The sequence below is a fragment of the Penicillium arizonense genome (assembly GCF_001773325.1).
Source record: "Penicillium arizonense strain CBS 141311 chromosome Unknown PENARI_contig005, whole genome shotgun sequence".
Classification (NCBI taxonomy): domain Eukaryota; kingdom Fungi; phylum Ascomycota; class Eurotiomycetes; order Eurotiales; family Aspergillaceae; genus Penicillium; species Penicillium arizonense.
Window position 1 is genome coordinate 673,779 of NW_019173282.1, and position 18,864 is coordinate 692,642.

At 48.5% G+C, this 18,864-nt stretch overlaps 6 protein-coding genes across 6 annotated transcripts; 3 read left to right on the forward strand and 3 right to left on the reverse strand.

Annotated features, from left to right (window-relative positions):
* Positions 1 to 930: 930 nt before the first annotated feature.
* Positions 931 to 2,201, reverse strand: PENARI_c005G04099 (SEC14 family lipid-binding protein; the record flags this gene model as incomplete). Its single annotated transcript, XM_022629694.1, has 5 exons — positions 931 to 935; positions 985 to 1,342; positions 1,404 to 1,793; positions 1,846 to 1,987; positions 2,041 to 2,201. The coding sequence occupies 5 exons, from the start codon at positions 2,199 to 2,201 to the stop codon at positions 931 to 933; spliced, it is 1,056 nt and encodes a 351-aa protein (XP_022490574.1).
* Positions 2,202 to 2,550: 349 nt separating this feature from the next.
* PENARI_c005G07031 (GFA family protein) lies at positions 2,551 to 3,591 on the forward strand (the record flags this gene model as incomplete). Its single annotated transcript, XM_022629834.1, has 1 exon — positions 2,551 to 3,591. One exon carries the CDS (start codon positions 2,551 to 2,553, stop codon positions 3,589 to 3,591), a length of 1,041 nt encoding a protein of 346 aa, XP_022490090.1.
* Positions 3,592 to 4,247: 656 nt separating this feature from the next.
* PENARI_c005G00069 (uncharacterized protein) lies at positions 4,248 to 4,404 on the forward strand (the record flags this gene model as incomplete). The annotated part of the gene is made up of 2 exons (XM_022629521.1): positions 4,248 to 4,319; positions 4,387 to 4,404. The coding sequence occupies 2 exons, from the start codon at positions 4,248 to 4,250 to the stop codon at positions 4,402 to 4,404; spliced, it is 90 nt and encodes a 29-aa protein (XP_022490063.1).
* Positions 4,405 to 7,648: 3,244 nt separating this feature from the next.
* On the reverse strand, positions 7,649 to 10,146 carry PENARI_c005G09866 (glycoside hydrolase family 3 protein; the record flags this gene model as incomplete). The annotated part of the gene is made up of 4 exons (XM_022629971.1): positions 7,649 to 7,654; positions 7,791 to 9,600; positions 9,652 to 9,964; positions 10,017 to 10,146. 4 exons carry the CDS (start codon positions 10,144 to 10,146, stop codon positions 7,649 to 7,651), a joined length of 2,259 nt encoding a protein of 752 aa, XP_022490499.1.
* Positions 10,147 to 11,438: 1,292 nt separating this feature from the next.
* Positions 11,439 to 14,692, forward strand: PENARI_c005G02727 (uncharacterized protein; the record flags this gene model as incomplete). The annotated part of the gene is made up of 5 exons (XM_022629637.1): positions 11,439 to 11,564; positions 11,616 to 11,692; positions 13,657 to 13,696; positions 13,743 to 14,599; positions 14,656 to 14,692. 5 exons carry the CDS (start codon positions 11,439 to 11,441, stop codon positions 14,690 to 14,692), a joined length of 1,137 nt encoding a protein of 378 aa, XP_022490405.1.
* A 555-nt stretch (positions 14,693 to 15,247) lies between these two features.
* Positions 15,248 to 18,437, reverse strand: PENARI_c005G03418 (uncharacterized protein; the record flags this gene model as incomplete). Its single annotated transcript, XM_022629672.1, has 2 exons — positions 15,248 to 16,773; positions 16,838 to 18,437. 2 exons carry the CDS (start codon positions 18,435 to 18,437, stop codon positions 15,248 to 15,250), a joined length of 3,126 nt encoding a protein of 1,041 aa, XP_022490462.1.
* Between the last annotated feature and the right edge of the window lie 427 nt (positions 18,438 to 18,864).

The following is an 18,864-nucleotide window of genomic DNA, read 5'->3' on the forward strand; positions in this document are numbered from 1 at the left end:
TTTTTCCAAGACTCAACACATATAATTCATTCGTTCATCGCCATAATTCGAGTAGAGTGCTGTAAGTATACCCCAGTAACACTCATATTCTTTTCAGAATTGTATCTCTCAAGCCATTCAGAGGGTGCATACTTCTCACACAGGAATAGCGTATCTTGATGGCTCAATGAGGCGCCGCATTAGTGGCTTATATCATTTAAAGCCAACAAGACATGGGTGGGACTTCCATGGATCTTGACACACTCCCTGGGTGGCCTAGGAGTTATTGAGGTAAGGTGAAGACTGTAAAGTCGATTTCGATCATCCCCTTCCTTTATTGGCTCTGATGGCTTGATATGGCGCTGATAAAGTTGCATGTAAACGGGCGACGCGAAATAGTAGGCCCATGAGCACCTCCACGTCCCAAACTCTATTTCATTATGAGCATATGTACTCACCAGATCAAAAACAATGGTTTCTCCAATTTCCGTGTCGACTTCAACGCTTTACCCCCATAGATCGCCATGAATCAATGAAGGTTCGATTGATCGGCCTTCGGACTGTAGCGCACCAAGGAGCCACGGGAAAACAACGTCGACCACCTGCTTACATTGCGGTCTCAAATTCGGGCCATGGTCCATTAGTTTGACTGTCAAAATTCGACAACATCTTTCGTCTGGTTCACAAAACAGCTCGCCAAACTATCTTCCCATTTCACAGTTTGCCCAAAAACCCACAGACGGTTGGGACTGAAAGGACTTTTCAACGGTGCGTTAATTGGAAAAGAACACGAGAGCACTGATGTATGCAACAAACGGGTTGACATATGTTTCGCTGTAAATGAGCTAAATAAGCCTGAATTCTATCAATCGAATCTTCTGATATCTCTCGACGGCAATCAAATAAACTTCTGCATTAGAAGTGTTTCTAAAGGCGGATCCCACTTGCTTGTCAATCTTTTCCAGCACGGTTAGATCGATACTTAGAAGTGCTACTACTTCATACAATCAACTTCTGCAATCTTGTCGTTTCTCGCAGAGCCAGCCTGGCTACCAACAGCTGATGCTACAATCTTGCCGTCTGATTCCTGAGCCCATTTAATGGGACCGGGAGGCAAAGTCTTCTCTGGCGAGTCCCAGTTCAAACGCTCCCGGATGTTATTGTCAAGATCCGGTAGCATTCCATGCTTGAAGGGAAAGCCACCGCCAAATATGCTCGGGATATTTGCATCCTCAATGTGCTCCCTGAGAGTGGGCAGAACTTCAGCGTCGAAGAGAATTACGATCTTCTCTGCTGTATAAGGATCGACCCATCCTTTGAGGTATTTCCAGATCGTAGCGAAATATGAGGGGGCATTGCATACCTGTGGTAGGTGATGTCAGTATATGTAAGCCGCAGCCTGTACGTCGCACGTTGCTTCTTACAAAAATGCGCTGAATAGTCTCAGGGTAGCAAGTTGATAGTAGCCAACTTATTTCCTGAGCAAAGAATCTAAGACTCCATCCTTGCTTTAGCCCCAAATTGGATGCGTCCACAAGATAAACGAAGTTGGTGATCGGAACCGACGGGTTAGGCCGGTCTTCCATCATTGAGCAAAGGGGAAGCACAAAACGGGTAAGACTGTCGTGGAAGATAGAGGCTGACTGTATCATATCCGGAGTTGGTGGCTGATGTTCCTCGGATGCTGGATATTTCCAGCCGGGGGATTGGCGACTTTTCTCCCAGCTTGCCAAACCATCTTTATCAAGGTAGGCGAGATCAAACATGCATATCGGCACACCAGTCTTGCCTCTGCGACCGGTCCAGTGGGGATACTGAATATTTATGTAAGTGGGTTTGCCTAGGGTAGAAGTAGCTACCACTCACAAATTGCCGAGCCTGCTCAAAATCGGGGATTGGGATTATGTCGTATAATTTCAGCACAGCTTTCTCCTGGCGAAATTGACATGCTTCTTTGAATTGCACGAGCGCGGCATCGGGATCAAACCGACGGGCAGCCAAGAATCGTCTGTTCATGTCAGCCCGAGGGACAGAGACGGAATCCACTTGGTAAAGACGCACAGCAGGGTACTTGGATCCGATAATCCATCACACAAATCTCGGGTTTCATGCCCATCCTTTTGATTCAAAAGTTTGTGGTCGTCGCATAGCCGAGTCAATGATGCAAACGAATCCTCGTGGTCGGGAGGGATCTTAAAGTTCAGAATTTGATGGATGGACATGCCGATCATCTAGAGGTATTTGGATAATAGATCGGGGAATGGGGGATAGTTGAAGGCGAGGGGAAAACGAAATAAGGTTGGGTACGAAGTGGCTTTCTGGTAGTAATCTGCAGCGTCACGAAAAACGGAAGGCTGACGCGTGGGGAAAGGGATCTCTACGGGATGTTTACTTAGGCCGAAGCAAGTTCCACTGATATACGATGGTTGCATTCAAAAAGGTTAGCCACACCGCCGATGACGCCGAATACGAGCCTTGCATCGTGGCCCGTGCATTTAGCGTTACAAAGAGGCACTTCCCCTCCGGCCCTCTTCCTGCTGCACCAAGAATTTCTCGTTTTGTGCAGTAAAAATGGCTGCGACCAAGACTTTGACGGCTTCGTGCCGCTGCAAGAGTGTCCAGTTTACTGTCACCATTCCCACCGAATGCCTTCCCTTGAATGTACACTTGTGCCACTGTAGCCTCTGTCGCTACACCCACGGCACACCATGCAGCTTTCATGCGCCACTCCCATATGGAGTGGAGCCTCAGTTTATTGCGCCATCCAGCCTCGAGAAACTAACTAGTTATCAACACCTAGCGTCAAAAGCGACGGGCTACTTTTGCAGTACTTGTGGCTGCCAGATTGGAGGACTTGGTAGCCAATGGACAATCTCTACCGCGATCTTCGACGCCAATAGAGAAGATGAAGGAATTTGGAAGTTCAACGCCCACATGCTTCCGAACTCTGCGCCGGATGGAGGACTAGCAGCTGTTTTTTCGGACATTGACGGACATAAATTGCAGACCGAAAACCTAGGTCTATCTCCGCAGGCTATAGCTGGCAGCGATTCTCAGCCACCCGATCCCGAAAGCAAAGAGCTCCTCGCGCAATGTCATTGCGGCGGAGTGTCTTTCACAATTGCCCGACCCAGTGAGGAATTCATCGCAAGCCCTGCAGGCAAAGAATGGATTTCACCCTTGGACAAGAGCAAGTGGCTTGCAAGTATGGATCTCTGCGACGACTGTCGATTGGTTAATGGCACACATGTCGTCAGTTGGATGTTTGTATCGGTTGATCATATCACGCCGCGTCTGCCGAAGGATTTATTGATCGGATCTGCGAAGGGCTATCGCTCCATGAAAGATGTACTCCGAGTATTCTGTGGCACATGCGGCGCAACTATCTTTTACCATTGCGATGAGCGACCGAATATTGTAGATGTGGCGATGGGCATCCTGCGCGCGCCTGAAGGCGCTATGGCTGAGAACTGGAGCGTGTGGAGAGCCGGGCGACCGTCATGGCCGGAGAACGGAATGCGATATCATGCTGGATTTAGTCGTGCGCTGATCGAGGGAATGAAGCAATGGGGGGCTGAAAGGGGGCATCCACAGGAATTCAAGCTGGCATAATATTTTAACTGTCACGCCGACGGTTTCGTGTGACTTTGAAATTTTCTTCAGCTTCAAGATATGCTCTGTGTATCTGTTGTTCTAAATATCAGGTTGGAACCGCAGACTGAATACCCCTGATGTTTATTCATAAAGAAGATCTCAGCGTATCGAGAGCGGATCTACCTCACTTTGCCAGGAATTATGCCAACACATAGCATACCGCAGAGCGTTATTTCTCCAAGGGGTAATCAACTTGGCAACACAAGACTGGCAGTTTGCTTTGCCATACTCGTTATCACCGTTGTCCTAGAAAGGGTTCCTCTTGGTTGGGATGAGGAGACCTTGTGATCGTTTCAATTGCGATCACCTGCCGCATAGGTCTTAGCTAGGGCTCGTCCTACCTTTCTTTGTCTCCTAGCTATATAAACCAGAAAGTGTGCCGTTATAGTCGAGGTTCCCCTATCCCCCTCAGTGCCTCCTATCGCATGTTTGCCAACCATTTGGACATCACCTTTGGTTTTTGTTTCTGTCTCTTTCAATTTCTCTTCCGTTTTCTTTTAGTGTGCGTGTATGTCCTTATCATCGGGCTAGCAAAAAGGCGGATCTGCTATTGAGCGCCCTTGCCTCTACGCACAAATTGTACCTGTTTTAATTATCCATCAGTAACCAAAGCCATGGCTGTCATTGACGAGGCCCCAGCCGATACACCTGCGAATAAGGTTGCCGTCACTACCACACCCTACAACGTTGTTTCGAACTGTTTTGATTTCGAAAATGAAGACCAATTTATAGACTGATTCGAGCAATAGATAGCCCGTGGTCGCCGAGTAAGTGTCGCACCTATAGTACTGCACCACCCAAAAAGGTACAAAGAGGTACAACACCAAAATATTTCAAACGCGTATGACTTAATAACTAGAAGGCTGTGCAAACTCCGAAACAAATGGGAGATACCTCACGTATACGCCTATAACCTGTGAGAGTTTTAGACCGATCGGAGCTAACTAGACCTCAGGACCCTGGCGAGGAAAGGAACCTGAACTTAGGCGTGTGCGTACCGTTATGTACTTTTATGTCCCATAGTTAAGGGCATGCTAAGACCTGAACTCTGGCAGAGTTCACCACCCCCCGTGGGGTAGGGTATTAACCACGGTTGTTGGCTGCCACGCGTCGTAGTCCTCTATATAGTCCCACTGCTGTATAGTATTATGAATACTACGAGCGGTCGCGCTAGTGAGACGATAATTTGACCCTTAAAGGTAGGTAATAATGAATTGCGGTCTCACTCCGAGGTTGCATTTCTTACACACGATAACTAGGTCTGTCGAAGGTTGGTGAAAAAATTGGGTTGCCATGGTTAATGATAATGTAAGATATATATCGCACAGTAATGAATTGCTTGAAATTTGACGAATGTCGAATACTGACTTTGGGGTAAAATAGTCTACAAATAAAGTGAGATAATAGCTAGGGAGCGTCTAAACCCCTGAATTAATTGCTACCCCTCCTGACCATTATAGACTAGCATTATCGAGGTAATTGCATACGTCTACGGTGCTGTGGTGGCGTCTTTGGTAGTAATTGTACGCCGTAAAGGTACAAGATCCCGTACCCTAACAAAACATCTTTAAATTTCAATCGCCATTTTCTCGATAACTAATAAGCTGCGTATGCTCCGAAGCGAATGGGGGATATTTCAAATGGTCTATTATAACTGACCAAAATTTCGGACCGATCAGAGGCCTCTAGACCTTAGCAGTCAGGTCGGGCCCACTTTTTATGTCCCATAGTGAAGGGAAAGCCCTAGCCTACAGTCAGCCCTGACTGCAGTTGCCCCCGTGGGATAGGATTTATCTACCAAAGGCGGTCACCTACGAAAAATCGATAACACTCTACCGGCGGCCTACACTAGGAAGCTATATAGGAACCTACCTAGGGGCCGGGCGTACTTGCTGACATAGCTACGCACGGGCCATAATTGGTTATCCACCTTCAGAAAGGCCATTAGCTTCCGCGATAACGATCACTACGCGTGTGGCGCGAAAGAAACAGTCAGTCACGTCCTAGTGGACTATCCAATACTACAGGAATTGAGAAGAGAATTAAGAATGAAGGTTAGGGACGCATTTAACAGCGTGTCGAGTCTGCTAGGAGGCTCAAAGAAGGTGAAAGAGGTAAGCCAGAAAGCGTCTCTCGGGCTAGGACGGTCACAGCCGTGCTAGACTTCGCCGAGGCGTCACAACAGTTTCAAAGTCGCGCGCCATAAGGGCAGCCTAACAACGTGAACGGCAACTAGGCCACAACAGGCCTTGACGAGGCTCTAAGTTCGTTACCAGGAAGTGGGACATCACACATATACATACACGGATATATATAGTTGCTGTAGCCTGCATATCGCTTTGCGAGGGGTCGGGGTAAATGAAATCATCCATCCATCCATCCATCCTATATGTCTTTTCGTTGTTTACATTAAGAAGGGCATATTATAGCCTTCGTGGAACATATTTGCGAACAATCCCGCATGTTCTGGGATGATTCCACTTTTAATAACCCAATATATTATGAACAGAAAGCTACGGAACACAGCGACAATATGGGTAGTGTAGCTAGCGGAGAAAATGTCGATTGACCCGGCCATCTGGCATTGCATCACGAGAGCTACCTGAAGTAGATGTCGCTAGCTCTTACAAACCACCAAACCTTCTCCTCGGAGACCGCTTCAACAACGTTCTAGGAGTGTTGTCGTCTTCTATTCTGCTTCAAATGGCCCTCTGGATGCAATCGTTACTTGCGAGATCTAGGGATCTCTTTAGGCTGAAGTATTTCAGTCTCGGATTCACCACAAGTGCATTAACAATCCAGGAATGTCCACCCTTGACTGCCAACATTAATGGATCCTCAAATTATCGATTCCTAAGTTTGACATCAATTTGATCATGGCCTAGTAGTGCTTAGACCATCTGCAAGTCACCGCCACGGGCGGCGATGCAGAGTGCAGTGTCGTGCGTTGCGATCGTGCTTTCATTGATGTTCAGACATACACGGCGTTGATTGAATTGATTAACCTTTACAAAAGCGGGGACCACCTTATATATTTGTCCCCATGATGCACTCGATGGCAGCAGTCACCAAGATGCCAGTGACCATTCATCGCAGTTGCAGCGGGCCCCACTAAAAACCTCAAAAACCCATGGTTCAGAAGCCGTGACTTTACTCAATACCAAGTCACTTCCGAAACCATTCAAATATTTCTCATCCAAGAGGCTTGGTGAGGCCATCGGCAACCTGATCTGTGGTTTGAACGAATTTCAGTCCAGCGCCTTGAACCTCTCCTTGCCACTTGCGTTGGATTTCCATATGCTTAGTGCGGGAGTGGTATTGCCCGTTCAAGGACAGAGCGATGGCTCCTTGGTTGTGACTGCAGATGATCGTTGCAGTCTTTGCTCATGTTCAATTCATTGAGGAGCTTTCGCAACCAGATTGCTTCTTTTGTCGCTTGTGTCTGTCCTAAAAATCCAGCCTCATTGGTTGAGAGAGCAACGACACTCTGACGCTTCGATTGCCAACTGATTGCTCCACTTCCAATATTTCCAATATGAAGAGGTACCCGGCTGTCGATCGTCTGGTGTCGCGTCATCTACCCCAGTCTGCATCCGTAAAAGCTTCCAGGCTCTGTGGCTGACCCTTGTATGTGAGCCTCAGATCTTTCGTGCCTTTTGAGGTACCGCAGAATTCATTTAGCGAGTCTCATGTGTCGCGGTCCTGGATTTGATAGGTGTCTGCTCGCGATGGAGACGGCATATGCAACATCTCCCCGAGTCCCAAGCATAACGTACATCAGAGATCCGACAAGACGTTGATATGTCTTTTTCTGATGTGGAGAGCAGTTGTACTCTGGAGCACTTTGCGGACATATATTCTTGCGAGGGCGCTCTAGTTCGGTTGCAGTCGCAGCTGGCATGCTGCGATTTGGTAGAAGAATGAAATGAAATAAAATGTGTACTATTTGTCCCGAAACTGTTGCTATCAACTTCCACTGCCTGACTTAATTTACAATAAAAGCAAAAGAGCTACCCTAAAGCTATGACCTCAGCCCTTGCATGTAGGTCCTTCGAGCTAAACCCTGTCATGAAAGAAATAGATCCTTCCGGAATTACCCATTGCTTTGTGATCCCGTCCCAGTAACTCAAGTCTCTTCTCATGAGTTCGAATCTCACCTCCCGCATCTCACTCGCCTCAAGAAGTACTTTTTCAAACCCCCGTAAGACCTTCGGTGGCGTGCCTGCAGGAGTAGTATCCTGGGGAAGAGACATGTAGAGTTGCGGCACAGCAAAGCCCGCCCGGTGGCCTGAGTTCGTCACGTTCACCGTTACTACAGCCACGGTAGACCATAAGTCTATCAGCCCACCCGGTGCGATACCTTTGGAATGGTCAGCGACTGGCTTCAATGGGCCTCCAATTAGCTCGACATTGAGAGTCTGTCCCATGTCGAAATTGGTGTAAGAAAGTCCGAAACCGAACTCGTACAGTGGCTCCAAGCCAACATTTGCGTCAAAATGTCGATAATCAATCATCTGACCCTCGACAAAATCAGCCTGCCATGCATTCGGATCTGTGATAGTTCCTGGCAACTCAACGAGTGATGGACCATAGTCTGAAGCGGCTTTAGGAACGGTGTAGGGGAGCCGACCGGAGGGCTCGATAATGCCCCAGAGAACATCGGCAATGGAGTTTCCAGTCTCTTCCCCAGGGTAGTGTGCTGCTAAAATCGCCGTCACGTTCTCATTGTCAGCCCAGGGCATGAGTGCCACTCCGGGGCCATGTGTAACGACAATGGTGTTCGGGCACAGCGCTGCGGTGCTTTCTACTGCCATGGTAGCGTTCCACTGGAAGTCAATATCCGCTCTATCAATCCCTTCTGTTGCGAAAGCCTTCAAGAATAGTAAGCAGACTTGGGGTACTGGATAAATCGACCGGAAGCGTCCGTCCGCAATCTCATCATTGTCAAAGAGCCATTGTACCCGGCCACCGATGAAGTTTATCTTTTCCCGTAAGGCTTCGAGCGGGCTCACGAGGTTGGTATGTCGAACCGTGCCAGATCCGCCGCCTATGTCAAGGGTGCCCATTTTGTTACCAACCGCATCATCGCCATAGACGAGATACACTGAGCCGAGCGTTGGATCAGGGGCATCGTTTCCGAAGACTGCAAAGCTCGTCTCATTTGTCAAGGGGAGTGCTCCGTTCACATTCTTGAGCAACACTGTGCCCGCAGCACCCAATTCACGGATACCTTGCGCATGATTGCCACGAACATCGCGTGCCGGGACCTCGGGATAGAGGCTAGACCAAGGCGAGCCATGGCCGTACGTATAGGTGAGGAACGAAGCCCCGCTGGCAGGGTCAGGAGTGGGAAAATCCACGTCTTGACCGAGCCGAAAATATGGTACCATAACTCTTTTTGCCATGTCGTCGAGACGGTCCGCTGACACACGACCCTCATCAATAGCCTTAATGAGCGAATCGCCGAAGTAATACACGCCGCTCACGGTCTGGTTTCCTGGCATCTCCATGTCTAACCCTGCATTTGCAGTGTCTTCTGTCGAGTGTGTAGCACCCCAGTCAGATACAACGTATCCGGGGAAAGCCAACTCATTCTTGAGGATATTGCGCAGAATTTCTGAGTTTGCACATGAGTAGCTCCCATTGACGCGATTATAGCCACACATGACAGACGCTGTTCCTGCATGAACGGCATTGGCGAACGGCCAAACATAAAGTTCGTGAAGTGTTCGGTCGTCAATGTTGGCGGAAATTGCTTCGATCACAGTTCCATCCTTACGAGTACTAGGGACACGTTGCGTCTCTTGCTCGTTGCAGATATAATGCTTAGAGGCAGCCTGAACACCGGCTGCTTGAATACCGGAAACAGACTCGTTCATGGCGACACCAGCCAGATACGGGTCCGGCCCAAAGCCCTCCCAGTTCCGCCCACCTTGAGCATGGCGGCCCATGGGCCCCGCTGTAGGTCTGTTTTGTATTAGTCGAAGACAGCAGAATTAATCATTGAAGGTTACATACCCAAGATGCACGTGCGAGCCTTTCGCCCTGAATTCTTGTCCAAGAGCCAATCCGCGTTCGTACATGAGGCGTCTGTCCCATGTCGCCGCCACAGTGATCCCAGAGGCAAAGACGCTGACACCATCGGAGCGAGCTACCCCAGCTGGGCCGTCGCTAAAACATAGGCCATCGAAACCGAGACGTTCAATTGCCGCAATCGTGCCCACACAAGGTAGAAGTGGGGAGCCACTAGCTCCTGTGACGAGGCCGACTTTCTCGGAAGTGTTAAGTTTAGAAACAAAGTTGCTGGCCTTTTCCGATGCCTCGGCCAATGCTATACCGATGTGATTAGCTATAAGTCATACTGAATTGTCTTGGATACCTACGAAGAGGGAGACTCGGAGTCACGCCAACCGCGGAGACATACTGCAGGGCTGTGGCAAGAAACATGAGACTGGAGGGGTCGAAGAAACGCATGCTGAAGACTGGGTGCCGGTAGGTTGGGCGGCGATGCATGCCGTCGTTTGGGAGGATTTCAGGTCGAGAGATATCTACTTATTTATACCCCACGGCTAACCTCAAAGTAATGTAAGTGCCGCTGAGGTCTATAACCAGCCGCAAAAAGTATCATTATGTAGTATATGACCTAATTGTTTATGTGTCGTACCCGTGTCCGTAGTCGTACTCGTACACAAAGTGCGCTAGACATACGAAGTAGGTGTCAGATCTACGATCAGTTACTAGACCGTGTTTATCTTTGTTTGATCTGAGAACACAAGAAGCAAAGGATGGGAGCCGCCAGTCCAACTCCGACAACCCTTAAAGAAGCATGGACTTGCGCGAGAGAAGGCGTATAAAGCCCATTGTGTCAGCCAGCTCAGCCTGGTGAACCGTGAAAGGCAGCGCTAGCAAGGGTTTGTTCAACTGTCGCGGATTAAAAGGTAGCTAGTTATTTCCAGGGGTCCAGAGTGCCACAAGTTTGATCCGGCGCTAATGCGACTTGCTTACCATCTTGAGCTGGAAACCAATCAGCGTGTGCCGTCTAGGACGATCACACATTGACATTCTCCGTTCGCCTCATGCTTCGGGCTCTTCACGGCTCGCCACTTAATTTTTCTAAAAAAAACAACTCAAGGTTCCCAAATAGTCCATATTGGTTCTTGAAGCACACAAAAACGTTCTCGAGCGCAGTAAAAGCCCCGTTTGAAGTGGGGTTCAAAGGGCCACAACCTGACAGCATAGCATCAGTAGCGAAGGCATGTCCGTTGACTCTCATAAAAAACGAACGTTAAAAATGCCGCTCACGATATTGATACGTTACTGGATAATTTTCCAGTTCTGCCGAGCTTCTCCCGCCCTACCCACCACGTGAGGCGACAAATCATGGTGCGTATCTACAGGCTGTATCTAAAAGTTCAGTACACTTGACAAATCAACGGGAAGCAATTATACGTATGCACAGCCCAAGTCCACATAATAACTGGATCCGTCCGGAAACAGAATTTGCGCGGATACGCGTACTCTCGCCCTCATGATTTGTCGAAATAGAATTTGTGGCCATGCCGCTATCGTTGCCTGATGTTCACAGCACCACAGCCTCAACGTGGAGTTTGGCGCGTCTCCTTCGCCCATCTAGAACGGTCCGAGGGCCGGAAAAGGAATAGTTGCTTTGTGGGGGTCTGCCCTTTTTCTCCTAGTTTAATAGTTAGCTGTCCCTCTTTCGCAAATTTTTATCTTTCTCCTTTTTACGCTTGTGTCGTCTAGTTCATCAGAATCACATTTTACACTTGCAAAACTCATCAACCAAAATGTTAGGCTGGCTCAACTTCACGAGCTTTAATCGCACCCAAGAAGCGAGATGGGATGCTGATGCAGTGACAATGCAACAATTTTCGAAGTTTGAGAATTGTTGCATTGTCACTGCGAAAGTAGCAGTACATATATTTGCCGAATAAAAGGGTCCTCACATTACTAGCTTGCTCTAGTTTTACAGCACCCGTTTGCTTAGTTACTCATTTACTGCCTTACAGGGGGGGCTACTTGCCAAGCCATTTTACGCTTGGTAAGCACAGATTGGGTCAAATATCCGCTGCACCAGTTAGTTCCATGAATTACACTTATTCTATCCTGTCAGAGCCTACCATTGGTCTCACGTAGAACTAGCGCACTGTATCTCTTGGAATCGACAGTTTTGAAAAGCTAGAAAAATACTGTATTTTATCGGAACGTCTGTATAACATAGTCTGATGAAGCTCATAGATTGCTAGAAATATAACAAAAATACGAATCGGATGCCTAGACGAGATAATGCGCTGTGTTGAGGCCAAAGAAAAATTCATATCTTACTTGCGCATTGCACTGCGCAATTCTACCTGGCTAAGTCACGTGTTGGCGTTGCAGTAAATTCGTGTTACACTGCACTTTTTGAGGAAGCCGGTCACTGAACTCTCGTCGTCGCTGGGTCCAGTGGTCACACTTACTGTACAGTACCCACCGAGTTCTCAATGAGCAGTTGGTCATGGTAACGTTACTTGTTGGTACCTGCCCCTCAAATAAGAGGCGGCTGCGGGCGAATTTTAGCAAGTAGAACGTTAACATGTACACCGAAAAATGTAAAACATGGCTTCCCTTGTCTGTCGAGTTCTTGGAAATGAGCATGGACATAGGCCTATCTGGTCTGCAGGAAGCATGTGCATTGTCAATCGGGTGTTACGGAAAAGGCCCATGCATCACTAGACCCCCATACCAGCATGTTTGAAATATCATTATCCCCTCCCCCTTCTTTTATTACCGAGAACTGGTGCTTTGCCCGTTGCTTCTTTGCAACCCTTGGCTCTTCCAACATCCTCTTTTACTCCCGACTATAAAACCCCTGTCACATGGCCGCTTTGTCGCTGCTGGGCTGTACTGGGTACATACAATTAGGGTGGTCGATAAAGTGGTTATGGTTATGACGGAGGAACCGTCTAGTTAAGCCCTCAATTCCTTTTTGGCACCTATCTGCACCGCATCTTGCCTCTACAAAGTTGAAAGCAGGCACCACAATAGGGATAATCTGTACAAGGAGCTCGGGACGCATACTTGAGAAATATGATCATGAAGCCACTCGGAGCTCAATTCTCCGTGGATATCGTTAGAGTAACGGTTGTAATAGCCGGCTCGTCTTCGTCGGCGGTTTCTGGCCCTGTAGTTTGTGTGGTTCCCTTATCCTCATTATCAAGAGCGTCGACTTTAGGGGAATGTAGTCGCGGATAGGTGATTGGGAGTGGCTTAGTCCACGAAACGGCCGCTGATCTAGTCGCGGTCTGAGGGCCAGCCTTTGGGACCGACGGTTAACTCGCTTCCGTTTACTAATCGAGGAAGGCGTCGCGGGTAAATGTAAGGAAAGGGGTTCTAGTGTTTGCAGGATAGAGTCTGTCAACTAGGTAAGACGAAGATGCCTAATAAACAAGTAGTATATTAGAGGAATATAGAGACTGATTCTTAGAGAACCTCTGGGTTCTCTAGGACTGGACTATTTAACATAGGGGATCAGCGTTACAGTGAGTCAACGCTGACGCGTTGCTGTCAATCCTTAAGGGGTACGAGAGGGGTACAAGAGATCTATACATGATTCCTGAGGACTCCGTTACACTACGTCCGTTAGGTATTTCAACGTACCTTAGAATACTCAATATTACAGCCCGAAAATTCACAATTTATATAGTCACGGGTCTTAGCTTGTTTGTAACGTTTGTAACCTAACTTAGGGCCCTAGACCTAGTACTAGGTCTAAGTCTCCGACCCAAAACCCAACCCAGTCCGGGTTGGGTCCGGGTTAGGTTGGGTCATGCGGAAGTCTAGTTTTGCCTAGTTCTGTAAGAGATAAGGTAAACTTACCCGTTCAAAGTGTGAGCGTGGATAATAAGATAAGACTCTTCCTCCTCGGATAAGGTAGTTAGGAACGATCCCAAGGAATATAGAAAGACGTTTGGCTTTTAATGGTCAGACCGGTTACCCTTATAAAAAAAAATCTAACCAGGTTAGGAAGGATACTGCACCTCTCCTTCAGGATCTCATGAGCGAGGTACAGTCTGCATTCGCAGCATCAGCATCTGTGCTTTTTTTACCAGTATGCGATTCCAGCGCTGGGCCCATTTCCTCGACTAGGCCTTCAGCAGAATGAACCAGCTGTCCCTAGAGGCCGCTCGTTTGAACTAAGCGTCAATTTCCAACAAGCAAAAACAACTATTCGATACGACTTTGAGCCAACCAGTTATCTCGCTGGTACCTCCAGAGATCCATTCAACCAGCTCACGGTAAACCAATTGCTCGCAAAGCTTGCGATTGGCGGAGCCAATGTCAACACGCAACTGCACTACCATTTCCAGAGTGCGCTCTCTCTTTCGAAGCAGGATATCATTGCCTTGCGAAAGGTCAAGTATCATCTTTCCACCAAGCAACATGTGGTTGCATGGGACCTGAAAGGCGATGATAATCTAATGAAGATGTACTTTTTGGCCTTGGCCAAGGCTAAGGCGATCGGGGTGTCTTCTAGGAGTTTCGTAATGAAAGCTGCTGCGGGGGCCGATCCCAACATCCAAAACTCAGCCGGCTTTGCCATGCTCGATGAATATCTCCGTGAGAAGGGGCTACTTGAAAATTTCTATATCTTAAGATGGGATTGTGTGGATGACTCTCCGCGCATCAAGATCTACTTAGCTGACCCGGAAGTGACCATCGCAAAGGTCAAAGACTTATGGACCCTTGGTGGCCGGCTCCATAGTCCGGCTATTTTGAAAGGCTTAGACTTGCTCCTCAGACTTTGGAGCCATCTCAATGTTCCAGAAGGTGTGCGTTCCACGACGGAGCTCGGAGAAACTGAACAAGAGGATCGGAGGAGTGGATTGACATTTGCTTACGAATTGAGGGCGGGGGCTTTGGAACCTGAGCCCAAGATGTACTTCCCTTTAGTTGGAGAGAACGACCTGTTTGTGGCAACAGGGCTCGCTTCTTTCTTTGATCACTTGGAATGGACGCATTTAGCATTGAACTACGTACTGACCTTTCTGAGACTTTGTGAGTGCACCTTCGTCCTGTCTCATTACCTTGCTGCATGCTTTCGTGCAATAGACTTACCATGTTCCAAGTTCTCATGTCGATCTCTCTGTTTCCAATCGGCTCATCTCCACGCTTTCCTTTTCGTACTCGGAAGCCAAGGGCCCTTACGTAACTAGTTACTATTATTCGTCCAAGGTATATCCTTGGATGGGCTCAAGGGAGCCACTTGCAGGGCGAACTATGGGAGAGTGATGGGTGAATAGGTGCAACAGTGTAGAAGAGAAATGGCAAAATACGTACCCCATCAAAAAGCGGCAATTGATGGTCTATCTCCATTTTAACTTTGATTGTGTCGCTCGATACTTATCCCCTAGGTCTAATCTTATGGAAAATTATCATTGAAACCAAAATTGCCTGTCTTCGGTAACCTTTGTACGGAGTAAATTAGGGCTATTTTCGAGCTATAGAGTACAGAATTCCTCACTAGTAACAAAAAATCCTATTTGAAGTGTAACTTGACCTCTGCTTATTGAACTTGAATGAAGTGAATCCTTTCAACAAGTTAGATAGTAACATTTCAACATTGACGGTGACCAATGAGCCTAAAATGAGCCGTAAAATCAAAAGGTCCAGCTTCCAACCTGTGGCCCTCAAAAGGACCAGGACCACAACTTGCTGTCCCGATCCCATGATGTGCATAGTCAATATTCAATTCAGTCTCGTCTTTAAGCTCGGAGAGCTCATGCGGGTGTTTCGCGCCGTCCAACTCAGCAATGCTGTACTTCCGCAGCGAGAAATTGAAAGGGGCATCCATCACAGCCTTGATTCCCGGGAAAGCTGCATCGGTCCCAGCAGAGGCAGAATAGGGAATATCCAGAGGCGAGGAATGAACACGCACCCAGTGCGTGTCGATGCGATTGCCGTTCTCCTGAGGCCATTCGTATGGCGTTTGTAGACCGTCATCAAGAGAAGCCGTGTACGTGCCAAACCGAGAAGCGCTCTTTTTGTCACGATAAGATTCTCCGGGACCCCTGCCAAACCATGTAGCTGAATCGTAACGACGGGGCAGTCGAAGCGTGAGCCCAAGCCTAGGAATGTATTTTGGGTACGAGCCGGTGAAGTCGCCGGTGACGTGGAGAGTCACAGATGACTTTGTGATCGTGTACTCGAGTATGGCTTCCAATGCCCACTGCAGCACCGTGGGCGCCACTCGGACTTTTGTCTTGATAGATACGCTTCCATCTTCGTTCGCATGCCAATGGGCGGACTGGATGAGCATGCTAGTGCTCTTCACACGGAAGCGTTCCCACTCAATACAAGGACCGGATGAACCAAGGTCATTCTGCGTCATGGCGCGGTACACTCCTAGCTGTGGTCCGCTGTGGAAGATCTTGCCTGCGTCGGTGGACCACGACAGGTCGCCCCTGATGAGGTCGTAGGTGAACTGAGAAGAAAAGCTGTTCGATGTGATATATAGTCTGCCTTGGCCCTCGCGTACAGACAGTATGGACTGTGGCAAGCTCAATGTTGCAGGAATTGTCAACTTCTGTTTTTCATGTAGGGCGACCTGTGCCCAGGCAACCTCATGCCCACTCGGTGCCCAAGCAGTGGCCTCCTTCAAACAGAAGTTGAACGTGAGCCAGTTTGGCTCAGAGGTGAAGCTCACACCTTCTGGGAAATCGACCAGACAAGGGCTCCCGGCTTCAATAACCGGCAGTTTCCACGGCATTGGATCAGTGTTCCCACTTTCATTGACGAGATGCCATGTCACTGAAAGATGATCAAGGGTGCTGAAGTCGTAATGGTTCATAACTTCTAACTGTTGCCGACTCTGATGTAGCGTCACTGTGACTGGTTCGATGGCTTTCTTGTACTCGATCAATCCGGGAGTAGGCGTGTGGTCAGAATACACCATCCCGTCAAGAATGAAGTCTGCATCATTAGGTTCGTCTCCAAAATCACCGCCATAGGCGTAATAAGTCGTGTCGCCATCCCTCTTCAAAAGCCCATGGTTACACCACTCCCAGATGAAACCTCCTTGAAGAAGCCTTTCAGTGCGGTAGGCTTCAATGTACTCCTTCAACCCCCCGGGGCCGTTGCCCACTAGAATACAAAAGTGAGAAGACGCGACTAGAATGTGTGTTTCTTGACTGTTTGATAAACTTACTGGCATGACCATACTCGCACTGGATCAATGGCTTGTCCGGTTTCTCAGCGACATGCTTTTTGAGCGCATCTATACTCCAGTACATGGTAGAGTACAGATCGGCGCTGATAGCTTCTCTGTCTCCCTCGTAGTGCACGAGACGCGTCGGGTCGGCGTTTTTGATCCAATTGTACATACTGGCATGATTTCTTCCGTAGAATGCCTCGTTACCGAGGGACCACATAATAATGCATGGGAAGTTCTTAAACCGCTGTACCAGTTGTATCGCACGATCAAGGTAAGCATCTTTCCATTCAGGATTGTCGGAAGTCCACTTCTTGGCAATTTTGTATGATTCCTCTTGGATCTCATGTTCAGTCATGAGGTGCTGGTTCGGGATGTTAAATCGTTCCACTGGATCAAAGCCATGGCACTCGAGATCCGCTTCGGCCATAACGTAGAGACCTAGCTCGTCACAGAGGTCATAAAGCCTGGGGTCATTTGGCTGGTGAGAGCATCGCAGGGCATTTATGTTATGCTTTTTCATCAGGATGAGATCCGCACGCATATTTTCATATGGCACAGCCCGGCCATGCAGATGGTGATGTTCATGGCGGTTCACGCCATACAAGATGATTGGCTTCCCATTCACCAAGAAGTTCGAGTTGATGACCTCAATGCATCGGAATCCAATGCGTTGGGGAATCGTCCGCCCGTTGAAAGAGATAAGCAAGGTGTATAGCACAGGGGTTTCGGCTGACCACAGTTTCAGGTCCCTGTCGGGCACATAAATGGTAGTAGGTTCCGTGGATGGAAATACCGATTCATGAAGTAACCTGCCATTTGGGTCATACAACTTAGCCCGAACATCGCCATCTTTACCTTGGACTTCGACGTCAGTGATCAACCTCCCCCGTGTGCTATTCCATGCGGGATCTTTCTCGATGGTGGCAACGGCGTTGAAGTCAATCACCGAGTCTGACGGGAAGGACAGCAAGCCGACATCTCGAAAGATGCCACTGAGAAGCCACTGGTCTTGGCGCTCAATATATGAGCCATCACAAAACTCGTACACCCGGACCGCAACAGTGTTGACGGAAGTGGGCGCAAAAAGCATGGGTGTGATATCGAACTCGCTAGGATTGCGTGAACCCTGGGAGTAGCCGACAAGCTCGCCGTTGACCCAGAGGTGGAACGCGCTGTCTACGCCCTCGAAGCGGATTCGAATCTGTTGCCCATCCCATTTTGCGGGCGTGACAAACTGTCTCCAGTATGATCCTGTCTCGTTGAGAAGAGGTACTTCAGGGGGGTTGACGTGGAATGGATAATTGACATTTGTGTAGGTCGGATGCGAGTATCCTTGCAGCTGCCACATCCCCGGGACTTTAATGTCATCCCAGCTCACGGGGTCCGCAGAGGACCATTCGGGGGCCTCAAAAGGTGACGCATCATGTCTGAATTTCCAAGTGCCGTTGAGTGACAGGTACTCGCTCTTGTCGCGGTTGAAGGTGCGGGCGCTTTCTTCTGAGGTGTAGGAATAGAAGTGCGCTCGTGGCGGAAGGGTCCCCTTGTGGATGATCTGGAGATTGTTCCAGTCGGGCAGTTCTTTAGGAAATGACATGGCCAAAAGCTGTGACCTGAGGAGTGAGCTCTGAGAGATGGCCAACTGAGGTTTAGCTGGCAGGGAGACAAGGGCCACAAGATAAGGACAAACTCCGGCGGGGGCAAGACGGTGAATCCCAGCTCATACCCCGGCAGGATTCCGGGAAACCAATCCATTTCTCCGGATGACAACACAGCGTTATGCAGTCAAGGTTGGACCCCGCAGATGCCGAAAGATATTAGATGTTAGGCGGGGTTAAGGTCCAGAGCTGTTTTAGTTCCAATTTCTGACTCGACTCGGTTAGAATGCCGAGAAATATCTAAACATGTATGAATTGACATACAAATGTTTCAACTATCTGGGTGTACTCTACTTGAACATTAGGTAGGTATATTTCTGGGAAGTTCAGCCAGGCTTTGAGCAACAAGGACGTCGGTTTCAACAA